The sequence below is a fragment of the Syzygium oleosum genome, unplaced genomic scaffold (genome assembly GCF_021117445.2).
Source record: "Syzygium oleosum isolate NSW1041296 unplaced genomic scaffold, Sole_v2.1 Sole_v2.57, whole genome shotgun sequence".
Taxonomy (NCBI): Eukaryota; Viridiplantae; Streptophyta; class Magnoliopsida; order Myrtales; family Myrtaceae; genus Syzygium; species Syzygium oleosum.
Window position 1 is genome coordinate 828,937 of NW_026607541.1, and position 22,985 is coordinate 851,921.

At 41.7% G+C, this 22,985-nt stretch overlaps 2 protein-coding genes across 4 annotated transcripts; both read right to left on the bottom strand.

Moving 5' to 3' along the window:
- Positions 1–1,589: 1,589 nt before the first annotated feature.
- LOC115687310 (aspartic proteinase-like protein 1) lies at positions 1,590–6,478 on the bottom strand. Of its 2 annotated transcripts, none has more exons than XM_056307671.1 (10): positions 6,120–6,478; positions 5,170–5,303; positions 4,222–4,498; positions 3,848–4,075; positions 3,589–3,727; positions 3,447–3,517; positions 3,260–3,359; positions 2,437–2,497; positions 2,289–2,360; positions 1,590–2,052 (listed from the first exon to the last, which is right to left on the bottom strand). In XM_056307671.1, exons 1-10 carry the CDS (start codon positions 6,446–6,448, stop codon positions 1,769–1,771), a joined length of 1,695 nt encoding a protein of 564 aa, XP_056163646.1. In that variant the 5' UTR covers positions 6,449–6,478; the 3' UTR covers positions 1,590–1,768. The 2 variants fall into 2 exon arrangements, with proteins under 2 accessions (XP_056163646.1, XP_030468685.2); XM_030612825.2 differs by having other exon boundaries at positions 4,222–4,463; positions 5,165–5,303.
- A 4,159-nt stretch (positions 6,479–10,637) lies between these two features.
- LOC115687300 (protein CELLULOSE SYNTHASE INTERACTIVE 1) lies at positions 10,638–21,943 on the bottom strand. 2 transcript variants are annotated; one of them, XM_030612812.2, is made up of 8 exons: positions 21,781–21,943; positions 21,126–21,300; positions 20,376–20,449; positions 15,798–18,849; positions 13,161–15,720; positions 11,927–12,381; positions 11,155–11,271; positions 10,638–11,049 (listed from the first exon to the last, which is right to left on the bottom strand). In XM_030612812.2, exons 3-8 carry the CDS (start codon positions 20,390–20,392, stop codon positions 10,909–10,911), a joined length of 6,342 nt encoding a protein of 2,113 aa, XP_030468672.1. In that variant the 5' UTR covers positions 20,393–20,449; positions 21,126–21,300; positions 21,781–21,943; the 3' UTR covers positions 10,638–10,908. The 2 variants fall into 2 exon arrangements, with proteins under 2 accessions (XP_030468672.1, XP_056163644.1); XM_056307669.1 differs by having other exon boundaries at positions 21,741–21,890.
- Positions 21,944–22,985: the final 1,042 nt, after the last annotated feature.

The window sequence follows — 22,985 nt, forward strand, 5'->3', positions numbered from 1 at the left end:
CGCCCGATACGTTAACTATTCCATATCATATCAATTCTCTATTGTATGATTCTTTCGCCTAACATCCTAACAAGTGTACCTCAACATTATTGTCTCCCACTACTCCTGTCAGAAATATCGCCAGTAAGAGCAAATTCTAAAACCGCGATGACATCTGCACCGGAATAGCTATTTGGCTTGTTAATGATAACAAGCCACGTTTTTCGTGACGTGATCGTGTCATGTCAAATTATTATCTACCCTCGTTCGGTGCGGTCGAATTTCCGACTTAAGAATTTTAGAGCGACAAAAGAAAAAGGTTGGTGAGGAGTGTGACGACGGTGCCTTTTGGCAACTTCTACAGCTGCTTTCCATCAACAAAGAGAGCACAAAATAATATTCTCCCCCACTGCAACTTTGTTTCTACTTCAATACGTGCAATGCCCAAAAGTAAAACCACGAGGAAGATCAATATTCCCACAACACTTTTCAGTGCGCATTGCTCTTTTGTGCTTGGAGGCTTGTGTGTCTTATACAAAAGGCAAAAAAGCTTTTTGGAAATGGCGTCGATTTCTAGTAAGTGTTGGATCGGTGCCCCTTCTTCAATCAAGTAGTGCACTTCCCTCTTTGCGACCCAATAATTGCTCACCTTATAGCATTATAGCATACACTTTGATGCATGCATTGTATAATGTAAGTAGATTGACAAAGAATAAAGCCTGAAACTAGGACGTGAGTAGTAGGAAACCAAACTGGCAAAGCGATTGCTCGTAAAGTTTATTTCGACCCGTAATCTGAACATCATCGTATATTAATCATAATCGAATGAGCCCATCGAGCCAGATTGTACTCGTATATTTGGTGATCGATAATTACAGGAAAAAGGCCCGAAGGACTTCAAGTCTCGAGGGATGGCACGAAGCACCGAGATCCACCATTCGGAAACGACGTTTGGGTTCTCTTCCTATAGTACCCTTCCTATAGTACCGATGATAATGTACAAGAATCGAGAAGTGGACGAGGGCACATTTTGTAGTTGGGACGAGGCAACGGAGTGGTGCTAGACCAAGTGCCGAAACCGAGCTCCTGAATTTAACATCAACTTACCGTCCATGCTGCTTGTATCCTTGGATACATTCCCCAAGGGGCTTTGTAGGCAGAAAGCCCATTAAACGCACCATTTATGGAGGGTTTGAGCTTTTGGGAACTGGAGCGATGGGAATTCTGACGCTAGGGTTTGTGCTTGGTATTTTCTGATGGGAGGGCAACTTAGTCTCTTTGCCATCATAATGGAGTTTTTGTCTGAGAAATCACGAGACGGTATCTGACAAAGTTGTGATGACATCCTGCGCACAACAGCAGACTCGACGAAAAATTTAAAAACCATAATCCGGCTGTCTCTTGCTACTGCCCCACCGAACACAGTCAAGCAAATGATTAGAATGTGGGTCAACCAGTCATACTGTTCTCCAACCACCATTACCATTTTTCTTCAGCTCCTGCCTCCTCCTGACAGACTGAGCACGACTTGAGTCCCTCAACAGACGTAGAATAAAACCACGGTCGGTCCAAAATATAGCGAATGAGGACAAAATGCAAGGCACGGGAGATGGAAGAAGACACAGGAATATTTATAAGACATGACAAAATATACAATAACACCATCAACCACAAGCCCAGAAGAAACCACAAAAACCTGACAGGCGATGGTTGACACGGACAAGCTCCCCCCATCCCGACTACTCCCTTACAAAACTGAGGAAAATTTACATGTAAGATCCCCCCATCATCAGCGAAGTGAGCTTTGGCATATGAGCGAAAAAGGTTCGTTTATGTGCCGGAAAGTGGCAAGAAAGTGCACAAGCAGCAAAAGCGGCATTAAACTGATTAAACTTAAGTGGGATGATATGAGCTTCTGTGAAGCAGCCGATGGTTTGGAGAGCGCTCTCCCAGCCACAGCAGGCGCCACCGCATGCCCTCCAGGAGCGCTCTGTTGCTCGGTTGTGGGTAACGGGTTGGGGGATCTGCCATTTGGTGTTAGAGGCATACTCCGATCGTCATCTAAATCTTGGCCTGCGCAAATTCCAATGGATTTTATGCAAGTTTTAAGTAATAATATATCTAAGCAGCGCAAACCTAACCAGCAAGAATGTGGAATTTAACAGAAGTATCACATTGTACAAGGAAAAGAGGGGCAGCGAAAAGAAGACTTGAGGTTACCACTGGTAGTAGCAACACATGCTAGGCAAACGAGTAATGAGGCAGGTAATTAACTAAAGATGATGAATGAGAAAAGCCCGAGAACTCACAGTTTGAGCGTGACCAGCCTAACTTTAAATTTTCCCGGTCAAACACCATGCGGTATCCCATCATAAAGTTCTCTGCATGGAAACATGATAAGAACATTACAGCATGTAAAGAATGAGAAAGAGTAGCATGAGTAGAGGGAACACTAACGTCCAATTGTTCCGATATCTCCATCAGTTGGCTGTATTGCTAAACAGAATCCCGCCAACCCCTGGAACCCAAAGAAACAACCGGATTTAAGATCTTGTCTCCACAGAAACCAAGAACTGCAGTTCAGCTGTAAGGAGATGATCAGGCACTCTGTATATGCAAGATACACACAAACTGAAATACTAATTTTGCGACCATTGTCCTTTACTAATACATTTCACCATCCACGCCTCCAATAGGCATCATTTTAGCAACCATTGTTGTTTATCCCAAATAGATTTCTCAAAGGACTATCAATCTCACATTTTCAATATGGAAATTTGCAAACGAGTAGAGGAATTTGACGAGTGACTATTACAAAAAGATTATAGTTTTTAATGCATTAACTATACCAATGTAATCAGCATTTTGAAAATTAAAACTTTCTTTGTCCAATATACTTAACGAATGCCACTGAGGCGTTTGTTAACAAGACCCCTTCAATATTTTGAATTGTTCTCCTTGCATACTACCAAAAAAAAATCCTACATCCATCAAGACACATAACCAGCCTTCTTCCTACAGAAAGGCGAGGTAACCAGTAAACCACGAAGTGAATTATGATGAATGAACATCAACTCTTTGGAGTGTACGTCAAGACTCTCATGAGTGAACTTGGTGTTGCAGAAAGTAAAGCCCTAATTGATCAGACACCGACTTTCACCTCACATGCCTAAACTTATTTGATGAACATAATTTTTTATTGGCCTTGTTCAATGGACAAGCGATATATTGCAAATCTAGTTCAGACGGCCTACCATCACGAAAATCAAACAATACATACCTCCATGCCATAGACCTTGAAAACAGGGTCATAGACAACAAAGCTGTTGTTTAGTGGAAAAACAAGTGTGAGAGAGGGAACTTTCGCCTTCTCCTTTGTACTGTCGAAACAAGTAGAATGTCAATTTACAGAAACATACTCAAGAGGGGAGCAGCAGCATTTACAACGCATCCTCAAGCACATTCACCTGGGTTTGTAGCAATACTTCCAAGGATATCCTTCAATGCTAGAGTGAGTTGCATTCACTCGTCTGTCAAACTATTAAAAGACATTGAAATTACATATTGAACTTCCCACAACCACACAGAAAGAGTATTGATGTAACGTACCTCTTGGGTAATTGTTTCAAAAACTCCATTGGGAAGAAATGTGAATGACGTGCCACTATCTACCAGAGCACTGAAACTTGTTTGCTTAAGACAAGAGTTTCCAATGCAACATGCCTCGACCCCAACAATGTATGTCTCACTGAACCAATATGATGAGTTAATCATGAGAAACATCACAAACTAAACATCAACATTATATCATGTCCTGAAGTGTACATTATGTACTAGCAAAACATCAAAAGAGGATTCTATAACGCACTATTTTCCATTTGAAGGTAGAAAAGCTGTATATTTCTGGTTGGCTGGACCCTGGTCACCAAAGAATATCGTCCCAGAATCATCTTCAACAAAGCACAACGAAAATGAGTTGGGAACCAATCCTCCTTTAGCAAGAAAAGATGGAACAGAAATTTCTCCAAGCCCCAACCCCATCAGACCATCAGGAGCAACACCATCCAAGTAACCCCCACTCTGTTTCATACCACATCTGAGTACAAAAGCATGTGAAAAAACAATGTCATAATTGATTAGGCCATGCCAGAGTCACATATAATTGCTACCAGAAACAGTGCAAACATTAATAGAAAGAGAAAAGGAGCTGCTAAAAGAGGAAAATCGGCAAAAGAAACACACCCCATAATGACTGGAGCCGATACAGAACTATTTGATGCCCGGCCACTGCCTGAGGCAAGATGCAGTATATCTTCCACCAGTAATCCAGAAGTTGATGTATTCTCAGAGTAGTAGTTAACAATGTATGGACATGATTCTCCAGGACTTTTACAGCTTGGGCCCAGTTTACATAGCTGATGGCTGCAAGTTATGTGCTTGCTACTGTTGGAACCAGATGGATTGTATTCATTCAGATCTCTATCCTGCACAATAGATTGCCCCAAATACAAGGGAGCACCTGCCAATCAATCATCGGAAATAAGTGCTAAAACTGTTACGAACTTAAGACTGGAACTTCACTATCTCATGACTCCACGAAAGCAAATGCTAAACAGAGAACCACACAAATAGCACTGCTTGTGGCTGGTGAGCTGTCACATGTATTAACTACATAGCCGTCATGCTTCTGAAATCAAAGTTTGCCTAATAATAGAATAAGACCCCGTAAAGTCTACGTTTTTCTCCTTCCTATGTTCTGGATACATTCTTCTAATTACGTCCAACTATCTTGAGTTTATAAGTATCATTGTAAAATTAAAAGGGTTCCGATACTCAATCCTTCACCGGAAGTTTATATCTTACCTCAACAGTACGGAGAGCTGCTTCCTAACTACTTTCAAGAACTTGTTCTTTTCCTAATGTAAAACCTACTACGCAAGGGCAAAGCAATTACTACAAAGAGAAAACCGTAGTCTTTCCTGATAAGTATTATTCACAGATACTGCAAACAAAATAAGGACATGCTGACATCTGCACAGGATATAATTCGCATAACGCCTACACCAATAATAACCATAAAGACCAAGAATTAATAGAGAAAGCACAAGCCGAAAACAAGCCAAAGACAGCAGCGGGAAATAAATGTATCGTGCTAGAATTAGAATACAGTAAGGGGAAGAACTACCAGACTGCTATAGTGGCTGGCGGACAGAGGAGCACACTGTACACATTCACAGGGAAGCCAAAGAAGATCACTCCCAGCATCCAATGCAACAAGGAAAGAAACACTTGGACTACCTACGTCGATCCAAGAGTAGTGTAGCCTGAAAATCACAAGCTACACTGAGATGCATGAACAATAAGGGTCACAAGGGACTGTCTCATCTGAGACTGATATAGATCACATTAAGTGGCTACATGAGCGTTTAGTGCTCAGGATATAAAGGAGGGGCAACATAAGAACGGGCGCAGGCAGGTTAAGCATCTGCTTAAATACCAGAGTTCAACAGGAAAATCAACAGCCGATATCAACACGGGCATTTTTCAAATTGTGAAATCCTTCAGACTGGCATTCTCAATTTGTCTTCTTTGTTCCTAAATCCTCATGCTATGCTACGTGTCTTGCAATCTAATTCTCATAATTTGATGCGCCCGTACGTTTCCCAGAAAAATTTCCAGAGCAGGAGTTTGGAGAAAGTTTTGTAATTGAAAGATTCATAGCTATTAAATTAACAAGCTATTCAATGTCTCATCTCCCTTCCCCTTTTTGGTCCCTGAAAAGCAAATCTATCCCAAAATAATCTCTCAGTCCGGAGATTCCGAAACCCATATAGACAAATTAGGATTAGCATAAAAGGAAGCTAATCCAAGAATCAGAGGATTAGCCAATGAGCCAAAAGTGCTGTTCAAATTAAACCGATGCTGTCACCTTATAATAATGCCCAAGGAGTTAAATATATATACGGCCACAACCATGGTCCATTGACTGGGTCATCTCGTAGAGCAGACCAAATGAGTCAACAACACAAGGAAAGCTAAAGGCTACACACAATCACAAGCGGAGAAAGAGACGTTCCTCCACAAAAAAAGAAGGAAAAAATAATAACGGAAATTCAAATAGAAGGGCGTGCGAATCTGACCATCCGAATTCATTCCCGAGCCACATCGTCTGACTCCCTTCGGAAGGGAAGAGCAACTGGTAGTGAGTGCCGAGCTTCATGTTCTGCCTCCGGAAGTCGCTCGCCACGAGGACCTGGTAGTACTCCACGCTCCTCTTCTCCGGCCACTGGCCTGCGGCGCTGGCGTTCGACGGGACCGCCCCGCCGCCGCCGCCGGGGTCCCGCAGCGCCCTCACCTCGTCGGAGAACCGGTGGATCAGCCGCGAGGAGAAGGTGACCGCGGCCGCCCCCTCGGCGGCGAGGCAGGACAGCAGGAGCGACACCGGCAGCAGCAAGAGAAGGGCCGCCATTGCGGGCGGCGACGCCGGGGCGCGGCGGCGATCGGACGCCGGCGTGGGGCACGAGATCTAGGGTTTCTCGAGCTGGATGCGCGCGCGCGCGCGCGAATGCTGGCAATGGGGGAATCTAGAGAGAGAGAGAGAGAGAGAGAGAGAGAGAGATGATGATGATGCACTGAAGGTGGTGTAAAGGTGGGAGCTTTGCGAGCGAGTGAGCAGATGGAAGAAGACGAAGGAGACGAAGGAAGGTGGACGGGGGGGGTGCGCAGTGCGCACCGTTGGGAGCTGGGTCCGTGAGCGCCGCGCGTGTTTTTGGCATCGGAATGCGCGCCTCCCCCTCCCCAACCACGTGGATTTTTTCCTTATTTATTTATTTATTATTCAACGGTAATTAATTTAACGGGATTTCTTATAATCCCGGAGGAGGGTGTGTGATTAGGGACTAGGGTGGGAGGGCAGTAGGGGCAATTCGGTCAAATCGCGGGCACGAGGGGGCCGACGCTGTGGGGAAGCGAAGCGAAGCGACACGTGGGTGGTCCCCCCCGTCCGTTGCTTTACGTGTCCGATGTAATTCGAAGAAAAAAAGGAAAAATGACACCCACGATCCCTCAATTTTGAGCTAACGTGTAATATGATTCATGAATTTTTAGTTTATTCAATATGATTACTGGACTTTAGCTCGTTATGCAATGTGGCTCCTGAACTTTGAATTTGTTCAATGTCGTCCCCGAACTTTTTGGTACATGTTCGATTTAGCCCATGAGCTATATGAAAATGTTTAATGTGGTCTTTTCGTTGATTCTAGTTTAGGGACTATATTCATCATTTTAATATAGTTCAAGGACTGATTGAATATTTACCAAAAGTTTAGAGACCACATTAATATTAAGTTAAAATTCAGGGACTACATTGAACAAATCAAAAGTTTAAGGACTGCATTGCACATTTGGTCAAAGTTTAGGGACTGCCTGTGTCATTATCCATTCAAAAAAATATGGCCTTACCCTCAGCTGTATAAGTGCTTATTATTGAGTGTTTTTGCCTGGGGCGAGTATGGGTCCTAGGTAGAATCGGGAATCGATCCTAAAAATTGGTCCGATTCTTGGTTTCAAGACTTCTCGGTTCGATTCCCTGTTCCAAATTTTTTGGAATCGGTACTACGCGATCCGACTCCCAGTTCCCAAGTAGGAACCTTTGAATTGAAGAATCAGACTGAGAACCAACTAGAGAACCGTACCGAACCGAGATAACTCTAAAACTAGTAACATCTATAGATCTTTTCAACAATTTTTATACTAGTAATATCAAACTTTCAGAATTTGGAACATCATTTAATTACTAATGTTATTCAATATATTTGTCAGGTTGGCTTCTTCTTAGTTGGGTGGGGCGGGTTCGACCAGAAATGCTATGCGTACACACACAAGACTGCCTTTACTATGATTAGTTTTAAACTTGCTCTGCTGCAGGTGAAAGATATCCATTGGAAACCTGCAACATATGTGTGTTCATTGTAGGAGAAACCTAGTGTACTATGAACTTTGGAAACCTCAAATTAACTAATTATTACTCTTTTAAATATGTTTCTAGTTTACTCTTGAATCAATCATTGTCATTTACTCCACATGACAACATAATACGACTTCCCTTTTTAGGTTTGATTTATCACTTTGCTTTTAAATGGTTCCGTTTAGGATAGGCTGTCTTGTTGATGAAACTCTATCTATTTGAAGAGAAATTTTTGTTGTTGCTTGACAAAAAATGAAGCAAAGTAAAAAATAGAAAATGAAACAAAAAAAGGAATTGTTTCGTTCGTGAGTAGACCATAAAACCGCAAGTTTGGTTCCAGAATATACATGGTAGGTTTCAGATTCTAAAAATTAGAAACTGATCATAATAGGGTTGGTTCCAGAATTCAGGTGGAACCTAGACCTACTCTAGAACCGTTCACCCCTAATTTTTGCTTCAAATGGTCACAGGTTCAAATTCCACAAACCTAAAGATTGAGCTTCGCAAGAGGATGTGAAATATATGTAGAAACATCTCGGGAAGGTGGGTATCGCAATCGCTATTTCTCGCTGCTTTTCTCTAATGGAAAAGTACGATATTTGAATTAGATGTAAGCGGGGTATTGATTAGAGTTCGCCATGTCGAGAAATGATTTCGCGCAATTGCGTTGATGCTCAATTATAGCATTGAGGACTATAACATGAATAGCTATAAAATCATAATTATTAAAATTGCACGTGCTTCTTTCCTCTCCTTCACTATATTCGTGTTAGATAACATTAATTGTAACAAAATATACTTTTACACTATAAATCATAATACTTAAAATAATGATCTTAAATAGCAATGCAGTCATTTAATAATTGTATTCATATGATGCATTATGATTGACTCTATAATTAATTGTAACAATGAATTTATTACTAATTAATGCAAGGTTGCTCAAATAGCTTAATATTAATTGGCGATATACTTATGCATACTGATGTCAATTACAATAGTATTCATATTATAATAATTAGTATAGTGATTCATTCATTAACTGAATATTAAATATAACCTAATATAAATGTTATTTATAATACAATATCATCATCTCGATTAGTTTAATTAATCTTTTTATGTCGTTATATAAGATTTGGTAATTTTATATATGATCACATAACGAAAACCCGTGCATTCATTGGTGGAATGTCTTGATTTCCAACAAATATGAAATATAATTTAAATATATCTCAAGTGATATTAAAACCTTTAATATATTTAAAATTGACAGAAAATTTTCATTTTGATTTTCAATTGAGAAATGAATTTTCTATTAATATTTAATATTAAGAATTTAACATTTTATTTTTTACAGGATTGTTATGAATAATTTTATTTTTTCATTGGATAAGGATTTTCATTTTTTAGCCAAATTTTAATTGACATTTGCAAATTTTTCATTTATATTTTCGTTGCTTGGGAATAATTTCATATTTCGCATTTTGACATTGAAGTATTTTCTTTTGGATTTTTTCATTATTTTATCCTCGTTCATCTAATTGGTAGACTTCTAGATTATCTTTTATACTTTCATCCTAAACAATTTGCCAAATGGCAAATTTCAATGCATCTCTCTTAAGCCTCTCTCTTACTATATTGGTATAGATAGATAATGAAACCATAGTATAATATTATCTAATTATGATAAGTTATAGATATATGACTACATAGATTTTACAGTACAGCAAGTGACAAGATTACTTTGAGGACCACTCTCATGCCATAGGAACATGAAGTGTTCTTGCATTACATGAGTACAAAACATTGACATTTAAAAAAATCATAATATTTTTGGAATATTAATTAATGGGAACAAATTTTTAACACAATATGAAGAAATTGTTTACATATAAGTGGAAAGAGAAAAATATTTCTCGATTGATATGAAAATGAAAACTAATATGGTATCGATTGACTTGACTAGTTTATATGCAACATCTCCCCGCCGTGTGCACTTAAGAATCTATCTATCGGATTTTGTACATGTGCCATAATCACAATCCGCTTTTGAAAAGAAAATTTTCCATTGCCGATATATGCTATGAAGGCTCAGGAAAATATCACCGCAAATTTAATATGAATTCGAAATATGTGGATAAAATTTGTCAGTATTATCCATAAGTAAATGTTTGGTGAGAAAGTAATAATATACCATATTAGGTTTTCAGCTATTATCGAATACTTAAATTTCCAATTTTAATACTTGAGATTAAGTATTTGAATGTGCAGAACTTATTGTTTCATTTTTCCATCAAGTGAGCTCCATGTCCCAAGTGATGGCCCATAAGCCTGTTTTTACTAGATCAGTAGAAACTGCTGTCCTTGTGTACGAGTCGTGAAATGCAGGTATATCTAAGGCCAATGAAGCGATAGGATGATTCCCTAGTCAAATGGGACCTCAAGAACATGAATTTTCTCAATCTTTGCATCATCTGATTTAGACACTACACATTTTCGAAACAACGATGACTTCGGTCTTGCAAACAGTCTCGAAGTAGTCGTGGAAACACAAGATTTGCAGGACCCTGGATTATCTGAGAATATCATCGACAAGTACGACAAGAAGCAACCTCGTTATATACCGGTCCCTTAGACGAGCATCGTTGAGATATACAAGTACATATGGTTTATTATCTCCTTCGCTTAACGGGCAATCGATCCTTCTGTCCATTATGTTCACCCAGAAAGGAAGAAAGAATACATCAAGTTACAAAAGAATACATTGACTTGTCTTGACTATGTTACACAGAAACAATCACTAGCAAAACTCTGAAAAAAGGCCCCCACTCCAGCAACGTATATACAATGACATTATAAGTACTCCAGACAAAACTCTTACGTAAAAGAATTCCTTTCTCAAACACGGGTCCTCTCCAAGATTCGCTTCGGAGAAGAATGATAAGTTCCGAGATGTAACATCACTTGTTCGACCACTGGAACTCGATCTCCAAATTCCTTGAGGGGCCGCTTTTGCTCTCCGGCAATAAAGTGTATTCCCCAGCAACAGCCCCCAGCATCACGACCCGATCAATCTGAATTGTCACTTTCCCAAAAGAACTCTGCATCGAGACACAGAACAACGGCCATGAGTAATTAGCAACTGAATAAGGATTGAGACCTTTTCACATTCCTGTCATTAGAGATGGCAGCCACAATTAAGTTACCTTTCCCATTTTGCTTTTGTTCTTGCAGGAAATATGAAGCTTCTGGCCTTTGGGAGGACTTTCAAAGGACCATGAGAAGCTCTCTTCCCACTCTGGATTTGGACCAGTGGAAACAACCTGGTTACAAAGAAGATATTTGCAAGGATACCCAATTAGCACCAGTAAAAAAACTGAGGCGTCAATAAAAAAAGGCAATTGACTAATGAAGGAATTTTAGACAGAAGAATTGGAAGAGAGAACTTGATATCCTGGAAGGAGGAAAAGGTATAGCTTATATTTAGGAACTTAACAATTTCACAGTTCCATGACCAGTGAAAATGGAAAATGATTTTATTGATTTTCCAAGTCATTTAGGCAGTAGTTAAACATATTAAATGGCATCCCAAATCGCAGCAGTAGTTAACAGTTAAATGGCATCCCAAATTGCACGCATTATGCTTAGGTCGAAGACCAAAAACATTTTCCCATTATACAAGAGTGATTTCAAATGTCAAGTGCCAGCTCAAGGTTAGCATGACAAAAACCCAAGCTTATACAGTTAAAAGTAAAAAAATGGCAGAGGTTCATCGAGATTTTGTTTTGAAGGACTTAGGGCTCATACTGTAAGGTGGCTAGGAGTATTGTCATATGGCTAAACAATTCTAATTGGACTTGCAGCTTCCACCCAAACTGCTCACAAGGTAGTTGGTAGTTTATAACAAGTTTCAACAATTTGTTGTTTATACCATGATAAAAGGAGCAATAGATAAATATATTAGTATATCCAGCTAACCTTGGTTTGCCTGGGTGGCGTGTTGCCAAGTGTGAGCTTGCAGAAAACACTAGGGTTACCAACAGACTGCTTCATATTATTGCCACGCTTGATTATGACTACCAGTGTCCCTGGCAAACACTGCAACAGAAATTCAGCCTTTTCCTGAAACCTAGGCGGGCCAGATTGAATCAAGTATTGCAGCAAGGGAATTGCATCTGCCGCAGCCACCGATTGAGCTCTCGAAACCTCAGCTGGGCATGCTGACCAGGCCTGCCGTAGCAGGAAAAGTGCATCTAGAGCAGCTTCTTGAGTTGCCTCAGAACCCGTCTTTAGGGAGGTAACCAGATGAGGAATACTAAGCGTTGCAGGCTCGGTGGCTCGTAAACGTGGAAAATTGCCAAAGAGTGCATTCAGAGCCTTCAGATACTCCTCATTGACAGTTCCAGTCGCCCACAGATCCTTCTCAATGGCAGCTGCAAGGTGAAAGGACAATCATTAAAGAGGTGAAAAGATGTCAGAATAGAAGCAAGGCCATAAATAGCAGCACATAAGGAGAAATAGCCATGTAAGCAAATTACTAGCACAGTGCAACTGTTTTTCCAAGTTGAAGCGCATAGACTTGGTCAGAACAATGGGGCACTAGATCAATGTGGTAAAATGACAATACAATAACTTAAAATGTCACCTATGCTATTCAAGGCATTGCTAAGCTGCAATTAGTTGGACTTTTTCCATCAGACGAATGAGAGAGAACCTTTTTTTCTGAACATGCGATATATAAATGTTCCTGCCCTAGGATGACTCAACAGAGATTCTATCATTTCCTAATTGCACAAGGATACTTGTAATGATAGATTCTCTGTCATGGTTCTCAATGTGACCAAATAAAATAGTGCTTTAGGACGATTTTAAGTTAGCATGTCCTTGTCCTTCACAATTTTGTACCTACAGCAATATTATTTGCACTGTGGCACATGACCTTTGCTGTCAAAAATGCCACATGGATTGACTTATGAAATACGGAAATCATCATCATAATCTTTTTAAAATGTCGCAAATGACAGAAAATGACAGAGGAAGTTGCAATACCTAAGATGCCAAACTGTTCTCTTTATGATGGATGGTTTGAATTTTGGAAAAAAAACAGCAATGAAAATACTAGAGTGCCTCATTACGTGCATATATGCTTGTGCTTCTCGAATTCCAAAAAAGAAAACCCATGAATCCTAAATCAGATACAAGGAAGTCTCACCAGTGATAGCTCTGACTGTTTCACTTGAGGCATACTCCTGAATGGTATGATTAGAGAATAGAAGCTTAATAAACATTGCTGCCTGGACAGATGTCTCCGGGTCACTTGAACCAATCAAATCTAATACAACTTGAACACCGCCAGCCTCTGCAACTGCCCTTTTGTTTGATCTACTGTACATTACAAGGTTCTGTAAAGCACATATAGCGACCACTTTCATCTCTTCGGTAGGTTGGTCTTCAAGCACATTTACTAAGGCACGACAAGCTGAAACAGCATCTGCACTTCTAGCAAGACCTTCGTTCTGAAATATGTCACCAAGTGCAAGAGTAGCAAGTAGCCTGGCCTGCTGAGCTTGCGTTTGAGGATCAAGAAGGTACTGCGATAAAGGCAAGATTGCAGATTTGGTAGCTTTTGTTTCTCGAATCTTAACATTATTCAGCAATACTTCCAGCAGTCTTGCTGCCGTGTCCTCGCACTGATGAGACCTGATGAGTTCCAAAAGAGCCTCTACTGCGCCACTTTCAGCCATTGCTTCGGCACTGGTTGAATCGTCACTCTCCAAAACCAGGAGAGCATTCAAAGCACCTACTACTGTGCTTTCGGAGCCAGCATGGAGTAACCTTACCAACACCGCAACAGGTACCTCCAGATAAAACTCAGAACTAAATTGCAGTATACTGGCTAAAACAGAAGACGAAGATTCCCATAAAGCATGGGGAAGCAATGGGTCAGTTTGCAATATCACTTTGGAAAGCTCTGCAACTCCACCTTCTTTTGCAATTTCATTTGGCCATGCAAGTGCAATTCTTTCTAGGGCCTTTACGGCCCTCTGCTGCAACATATGTAACCCAGAACCGAGTACTCGTACGAGGGGGGCAATTACCTGCTGTGTTACTGAGTCCTTCTGGAGGTGTTCTTCTGAAAGCAAATGAGACAGAAGCTCAGCTGCCAATTGCTGGACGGCTGGAGCTGTAGAATCGAGCAAAGGGATGAGAGGCTCAATAGCCTGGTGGGAACTAAGGTTGTACTCAGATCGGCACTGGGGATGCTCCAAAATATTGACAAGAACTTGTAATGCACTATGCTGGCCATCTGGCCCAAACTCCGGTCTTGCCAGCAAATGAAAAAGGGGTTCCACCACTTTAGCTGCAGATGCTCCTTTGGCAATGCCGGCATTGTTGGTCAAGATCCGAAGCAATTCTGCAAAAGCAGCACAAAGAAAATCCGGTGCTTCGTGGAGGATATCAAGTATGCCTTCTATAACTCCCGCTTTTACCATTTCCATCTTACAAGCAGGTCTGTCTTTTCCCAACTTCACGAGAGCCCTCGAAATAGCTTCATGAAGCAAGTAATTCCTGCCATAAAGAAGGCCAACAAGCGGAACAACTGCACCATGTGCAGCAACTAATTCTGCCAGCTGCTCATCCTCAACAAGTTTTTCCAAAGCGCGAACAACCGAATGCTGAGCGGGACTAAATTCGGTGACAAGGAGAGAGACCATAGGCTCAACACAGCGAGCCGCAGCCATAGTCGACCTGATTCTTGTGTTTCCAAATAGAACACAGCACAACTCAGCTGCATCTCCCTTCAGCTCCATTGAACAATTTGAAGAAAGGATCCTGCAAAGAACATCCACTGCATTCATTTCAACATCTGCAACTGCTAGAGCTCTTGACGGGTTCTCACTCAATAATCTAACCAGTGCAGCTATAGCAGCATGCTGTTCCTTCTCTAAACCAGTGCTAAGAACCTCAACCAGAGGTTGAACAGCTTGCCTTGACGTTTCAGCATTTCTAATATGGTCAGCAGAAAAAAGGCTTTCCAGAGCCTTAGAAGCACTATACCGTGCACCTCTTCCACCTAAACGTAAAACTGCTACTAATTGACTGACAGCACCAAATGCAGATTCATGCTTCCTTATTTCAGGAGTGCTAAATAAGAGTCCTAGTAGGTCAGTAGCAGCTTCTTCAGTTGCATCCTGTGGGCCCAGTGAAAGATACTTGGTCAGGGCTTCCAGAGCACCTGCTTCAACCATTACTATCTTGTTCGAGGGGCATTCTTTTGCAAGCTGAGTCAGAAGCCCAAGTGCCAGGAAGGGTGCATCTGGACGATCAGGAATCGGCTTCAGCAAGTCCACAAGTGCAGGGATGGCTTTTCGAGAAGTTGCCCCCACCCTAATGTCCTCAACTCTGAATAACCTCTCAAGAGCAACTTGGTCTGGATAGCGCACCAGAGCAAACTCATCTGACAATTCCAAGAGATCGAATATATCAACGTCAGCACAACCAAGTAGTGAAATAAGCCCACCTGCTGCACCCGTATTTACTGCACCCGAATTTGCCACAGAAAGCAAAGTTCCCCTGCTTCCATTGCAGATGAGGCTGCACATTGCTTGGGCAGCAAAGTATCTGTTTGCTAGCTCTTCAGTCTTCAGTAAATTTGCCAGAGCCGGTATTGATTTCATAGTTGCATTTGCTCTAATGATATCTCTATCTTGGAACAAAATTGCCAGAAGCAAAGCACATATCCATATGCTACTGTCCTCCTTATCTTCAATCTGCATGATTGTCACTCATATCAACAAACATATGATTACCATTCAGGAAACCAATTTTGATAAAAAAAAAATCATACCTGGGAATAGAGTGAGTAGTAATGTGTGATTTTGTCAGTGAGGACCTCAACGGCTCCAGCTTCCATGATCACAGTCTTAATTTTTTCATCATGACTGGCAAGCACAGAGAGTAGCCATATCGCCAAGTTTACACCATGAATAACTGTCACGCTGCCTGTATCGGATTCACCACTCCCTGTTTCCTCTTTATGATGTCTGAAAAGGATCAAGGCCTCCTTATCATCAACTGTCTGGCCTATCAGAGGAGAAGATTCAGCAGAACTGGCAAGGGTGACCAGAGATTGAATCAGATGAGCACAAGAATTAGACTGGTTTAGATCCTCTATCACTCTCTGATAATTGACCTTGGCAGCACAAATAAGTAATGCAGTTCCTCCAATTTTAACTCTCCTATTTTTCGAGTTTATTATCCTTCTTGCTACTGATGACACACATCCACTGGCACTGGCAACTGTATTACCCAGAACAAGACACTGATCATGGCAAAGTCGTGATAATATCTCAATAGCTTTGTCCTGCAGCAAAGGTTCTGCAGTGGCAATTGATGCGACTATAGGGGTGATGCTGTTGGGAAATTCAGCTAGAACAGCCCATGTAGGTTTTATGTGCCCGCTGGATCCTGATCTCGATAGAAGTGCAAGAGCATCCAGTGCCTCTGACGTGGCAATTGGATCGTTGTTAGTAGATTCTAGAAAAGAAACCAATGCAAGAACTATTCCAGAGTGATTCACATAGTCAGTTAAGGCGTAATCAACTTGACGAGTATGAAGCAGCCTTGCAATTGCAGCAGCAGCATGGGTCTTTCCAGCAAACGTGCCTTCACGCAGGACCCTGGTAGCAGGGGAAATAATTTCTTCAGCAATTGCTTTCTCTGACATTTCACTATCTAATATAAGATTGGCCAAGGCGCATGTCGCCTGCTCCACCACATCCAGCTCTGTGGAGTTCGCTAGCGCAACCAAGGGCGAGAGAGCTTCCTTGGCAATAGCAGCTACATCCTTGTTCACCTTAATCGATAGAAACATGGAAGCAAGGCAACGAGAGGACTCCATCAGAATGTTTTGAGATTCAACATTTAGTAGCTTCAACACTGACAAAAGGGCCTTCACCGCAATACTGCTTTCGCGCAAGTCCTTCCTTTGATAAAAGATTCCAGCTAAGGCTGATGCAGACTTGGCTTGAGTTTCTTCTTTGCTAGAGCTCAATAGTTTAATCATAGTCTCAATAGCATCATTTGCAGCACTACCCTCTCGCAGGGTATCACCGAGGGGAGCAACAGAAAGCATGCTCCGCAGTGCATCCAAAACGTACACTTTAGATTCAGGCAGGTCGCTGGTGAGTAATGCTGTGAGCTGGCTAATGGTTGTCGTATCAGATTTGTGGATCAAATGGTTTAAAGTCTTAGCTGCAATTTCTTTTCCATTTGTGCTTCCGTTCTTTAGTAGCCACAGTAAAGCAGGGACAGCATCTGCACTTTCTACACATTCGCGGATATCTTCACTATGATTGCAAAGATTCCTCAGGATCAATGCCGAGTCTTCCTTCGCTTTGACAGATCCCATCTCCAATATTTGAACAAGTGGAGGTATGCCACCAGCTGCAGTGATCGCCCATTTGCTTTCGTCGTTCTCATTCGACAGAAGAGAAAGTAATGCGACCGCACATTCTTGCTGCTGCTCTGAAGAAAGCCCGAGAAGAGAAATCAACAACTGAACACCTTCACGTCCCTGAAGAGCACGCCACAAACTGCCTTCATTTTTGCAAAGTGTAAGAAGAGCTCGTGTAAGTTCATCCTGCACCTCATTGGTCGCCATAGTGATCAAACCAACAAGCAGACGCTTGGCATCAGAATTTGCCAGTTTAAGCGAGAGAATGGGATTGCCATACAAACTGGCAAGGGCCTCGATTGTACGTTCCTGCACAAGAAATGGTAGGCGCGGTTTGAACTGCTTAATTAGCGTCTGCTCAATTGCCATAGGATCTGAGGCTCGTGTTGACTCTGCTTTACTGTCATATATCATGAGAGCTGAAGCTAAAGCTCCCAATGTATCAGCAACCTGGGCGGGGGAACTGCATGATTCAAGGCTTTGACCAAGGCTCGAGATGACATATGACAAACCACCGGAAATATTAGCGAGAGCACACATTGCATTCTCCTGCAGTGCTTGGGCGTACTCACCTTGCATAAACTCCTTGGACGGAGCGATTGTAGCATTTATCAGTGCAGGAATCCCATTAGTACTGGCGATTTTCTGTCTTGCTTCTTTGCATTGAGCAGAAAGAGACTTGAGAGCATTTGCAGCTTCTGCTCTTATGGAAGCTTCATTTCCTGGTCCCAATAACTTGAGAAGATGTTTAGTGGTGTCCGCAGCCAAGACGTTAGAACAAACAGATGCGTCTTCCATCATCATGCAGGCAAGAAGAAAGCACACATTTGCCTGAGTGCTTGAGTGTCCATCTATAAGCAACTTCACCAGGATATCCGCTCCTCCAGCTTGTATCGTAGCAGACCAGAATCCTTCTGCGCTGCTGGACAGGCTCCGTAAAGCTCCTGTCAATAAGCTATCCACTAAGTTTCCAGCTTTCAGTAGTTGCTTCCAAAGCACCGGTACGACCCCTTCAGTCGAGAAGATTTTTGATCCAACATGATCCTTAGAGCCACCTTGAGAAACAGCATATATGGTCTTTGCAGCAGCAGTTTGACCTTCAGCAGAGCTGGACTTGAGGAGACCAAGCAATGGAGGAATACATCCTCCTAAAAGAACTTTTACCCTTAGGTCATTCTCTTTGCAAAGGGATCCCAGAACATTAGCAGCTTGTATCTTTACTTCCACGGATCCAGAACGGAGAAGTGAAACAAGCACTGGGACAGCCTGAGAATGAGATCCAACAGCACTGAAAGCGTTTTCACGGGTATTAATAAGTTCCAGCAACTGCCTCAAAGAATGCTCTTTCTCTTGAGCAGAAGAAGCACTTTGCCTCAACTGCTCAATGCACTGGGCTACACTTGCCAATGTTCCGTCTGGATCCTCCATGCTACTAGTGCGATCCCTGCAAGACAAAAGAGAACATGAGATACGTAGCTAGGTGCTACACAATGATCATTAAGTGCAGGCTAGATATATAATTAAGCAAAGCCAGCAAATTAACCCTTCAAAGGAACTTACAAACATCGTAGTGACTTTTTGTTTTCCAGAGGAGGCAAGGAAAAGGCAGAATCAAATCAGAGAAAATTTACTTCATGGGTATGAAATCGCATAGTAGACCAACAATGGGAGACAATACAGGACAATGAACTGCGACTTAGTAGAAATTAAGAAAACTCCTGTATCCAACCACCATAATGCATTAGACAGTAGGAAAGCATTGTGAGCATTCTGCTGAACTTAGTTAGTGAAGTCTTGTATGAGCAGTTTATTTAGCTTAGCTTGCACAGGTTGGAAGCATAAAATGCTGAGAGTAAATGTGACCACATTACGGAAAAAAAAGGAAAATTCATGAAAAGCATACAAACTGGTACAGCTACTTTTAGACAGTGTATCTACCACTGTATTGTCCAATCAATTCATTTCCTATCAAACCGATTCTTTAAATTTTAAGAGCAACTCATTCAATGGACTCTCCATATCAGGATTGCCATGGGTATACATCATCGGTGCATTGAATTTTTATATGATTGGTGAGTCAACAGCCTAGATGTCCTTCAGAATCCAAAATATTGCAGTCGGAGTAAGTACAGATGCAGATAAAAATTCTAACGCTTGCATATCTTTCTATCCTCAAGGGAACAGCTCCCTCATATATGTCTAAATCATCATTCCACGCCCAAGTCTTGAAAAGGCAAAAACTTCTTAAGACATGAAAAGGCATTTGAAGAAGCGCTACGGCAGGCCATATTATTCATGATTAATACACACACACATTCTCATAACGATGCTGTCATTCAGTGGGCTGCAAATGACCATATCAGTAGAAGCTAAATGTGAAATTTGAAGCTTATGACAATTCATCTCTGATCTAATGCATGCTTAACTTATATATACAGAGCGAATTACAAGGTTCTAACACAATGTACCCATTATTAAGGGAAATTCTCCTCGATCCTTATTGACCAATTATTCACTAAATATAACACTATCTCACTCCACATTGTTCAGATTGTTTGCAAGTAACATGTCGTATGGGATTGATCTTTGGTGAGTTATCAGATTGTTCAAGAAACTCTACGAGACCAGAACAACTAAACCAAACAATGAAATCATCGAGGCATTCTAGGAAGTCATGCATCTTTGTCATAAATTAATGCAGCTTTCTAAATTCATGCCAGAATGGCATGTCAAAATTGCAAAGATTTTTTCAGGAAAATTGTTCACAAAAAGCAATACATGTTTGATACACAAAATACTCTTAGTAAATGAAAAAAATCCATGTTTTATAAGCACACAGCAATCAGCATCAAAATATAATGACTTAAATGACAAAGAGGCACTTGGGTACTTGTCATTCCTGCAGGAAGCACCGAATGCAGGAGAGTAGATGAAACAAGTACATAGCTACACTTCAAAAGATTTACCAACCTTAAATTCATCTTCATGACTGAATGTGGAGTTGGGGGCTCTGAGTCTTGAAGTTTGCCATTCCCGTTTCTTTCCTGCAAAGATGAAGATGGACGTTAGAGGTACCAAATATTTGGCTTGCATGAGCCAGTAGAAAAGCAGGGCGATCCAACATGGAGAATGTAAAAATGACTGTTAGCTATAGAAAAATGAAGAAGTTCAACATTCAGTCAGTAAAAATTTCTGCCACTCTCTTTCTAGGGAGTAGCAAAGCATATTGATCCAAAGTGTAACAGGATCTTGAGTTTTGCATTCCATAATTACTTCCTTTTGAAGAAAATTTTTAAGATCGTATAGGCACAGCTACTTGAGTGAAAAATAAAGTCAATTAGTTACTACTGCGAAACTCATGTTCTTGATAAGCAGGAAAAGTAACAAGTTTATTGTGGTTCATCAAACTTATGATTTGGATACTCAAGAAGCTCTAAATTGCAAACAAGCTTCATAATTACAGGGAAATGTAGCTCGGCTGCTGAATCACTGAAGAGCAGCATTTGCCAAAATTGCACAGCAAAAGAACCAGTGACCCAATCGAAACTAAGATAAACAATGAGGCAAGTAAAATAATGGCAAATCCAATACTGGGATACACCCCAACTAAATAAAGAAACTCTTATTTTTTTTTTCTGACCGGTTCAATGCCAAGCTGTCGGATTTGAGTAGCAGATGAAGTAAGCAAAGGCCCGAGAACTCAAACTATGCAGCAATTACCAGATCATTAGAAGTGTGGCCGCTGCCATTGCTGGCAGGGAACCTCCAAGCCAGTGTCGCCGCCAGCTTTGCTTAGCTTCACTTCAAGAACTTAGACCGAAACGAGGATCGATCCAGATCCCGCCCCCACTCTCCAGATCTACCCTCTAAGCCACAGTCAAAGCATCAAGATCTCCTGCAATTCAGCCAAAAGCAGAGAAATTCAGCCTCGCGCAGCAGCTAGATCAGCTACCTCAACTTCACTCCAGCCAGAAACGACCTCCAGCAGAGCCAGAAACCCATAAAAAAAAAAACCACGATCCGGACTCTGAATCCGACGAACTAGAGACAATCAGTCAACTATCGCAGGCCAGAGTAAAACCAAGCAACACGACACAGATCGCGAGAGCTCATCTCAAACACATTCACCACAATCCTCTCGCGACCCATCATCAGTTTTCTAGAAACAACGACAAAACCAGAGCTACGGAACCAATTCCCCAGATCGAATCTGAGTAAGCCGCGCACCCATCAAGTCAAATGCCCGACTTGCCGGAATCCAACGCCCACCCACACACCCCCACATACACACACACACGAACACAACGAATGCAGAACAGAGACGAGGAGAGAGACCCCAACGAGGACAAGATTAGCAGAAAACAAGAATGCCCACCCACGCGAAGGAGGCAAGAAATGCAGAGGGGAAGCGAGGGGGATGGAGAGAACACCTTGCACACAGAGAGAGAGAGAGGGAGAGGGAGAGAAAGAGGGTGTTGTCGTAGAAGAGAAGCGAGCATCAAAGCGGCGAAGATAGGTAATAAGGGGAGGAGGAAAGGGACCGCGTGTTTGTCTCCATTTTCACACCGAATTATGTGTCTCTTTAAAGCTTCGATTTTTAATCCGTTTTTTCTTTTGCGTTTTTTCGTTGCTTCTCTGCTGCTGTGAGATAGAGAGAGTGTGTGAGACAGAAGCAGCTCGAGAGAGAGAGAGAGAGAGACAGTGTGTGTGTGCGTGATGGTTCAGTCGGCCACCGACAATTCAGACAGCAGCTTCGTAGGAGCTGAGGAAGCAGGTCCGGAGCTGGCTGCTTTCGAGTTTTTGGCTCGGCTTTTCCTTCGAGCAACTCTGCGCTTCCTTTCCTTCCAGAGAACATGACGCCAGCTTTTGTTCGCGATGGGGAAAAACAATTTCGGAGGAAAATTGAGTGAGGTAATGGAAGAGGAGTTGATTTTTTTTAAAAGAAAATTTTGATTTGAGCAGCGGAGTCTATTTCATAACTCCGTTATTGATATGACCACCCTCGTACACTAAGTTTATTGTGGTTCATTGAACGACTCCGGTTGATCAATTTTAAACTCGATCGGTGCTCGCCAGATCTGGTCCAACCAGGTTAGGGCTCCCCTTGCCCGATCTGGCCTGGGCGAAACCCGACCCACACCGGGGCTCACCCTCGCCTGGCTAAGCCTCACCCTGTGACGGTCGACGGTGACCCTCGCCGAGGCGAGGCTAGCTCGCCCGACCATGGCTGATGGCAGGTCACAGGCAAAATGAAGAAAAAAGGAAAAAAGAAAAAAAAATCAGAAAAAATAATCAAAAAATCGAAATAAAATAAAAATATTATTAAAAATTGTCCATGTCAGCACCAACGGTGCCCCGTAAGCAACGTTCACATCGGCAATGTCTAGCCAAATTTAGTCGAAATAACTAAATTGGTACTAGGTCAAAAGGCTCAAGTCTAAGTTAATACCAATACAATAAATTTAGGACTAAATTAATACCAATGCAATAAATTGATACCAATCCAGTGTCGGTGGTGCCACCTTATGTTTTTGTTTATTTTTTATCGATATATTACTTTGATCCATTCTATTACTCATA

Excerpts from the sequence above, each read along its gene's own strand:
- LOC115687310 (XM_056307671.1), bottom strand. The coding sequence starts at position 6,448 with ATGGCGGCCCTTCTCTTGCTGCTGCCGGTGTCGCTCCTGCTGTCCTGC. Across the intron at positions 3,728-3,847 it reads CTACCTTCAAATGGAAAATA|TGAGACATACATTGTTGGGG; the intron begins GTGCGTTATAGA and ends ATATTGGTTCAG. Across the intron at positions 2,361-2,436 it reads AGATATCGGAACAATTGGAC|AGAACTTTATGATGGGATAC; the intron begins GTTAGTGTTCCC and ends GTTTCCATGCAG.
- LOC115687300 (XM_030612812.2), bottom strand. Across the intron at positions 15,721-15,797 it reads ACTACTCACTCTATTCCCAG|ATTGAAGATAAGGAGGACAG; the intron begins GTATGATTTTTT and ends ACAATCATGCAG. Across the intron at positions 11,050-11,154 it reads ACAAAAGCAAAATGGGAAAG|AGTTCTTTTGGGAAAGTGAC; the intron begins GTAACTTAATTG and ends GTCTCGATGCAG.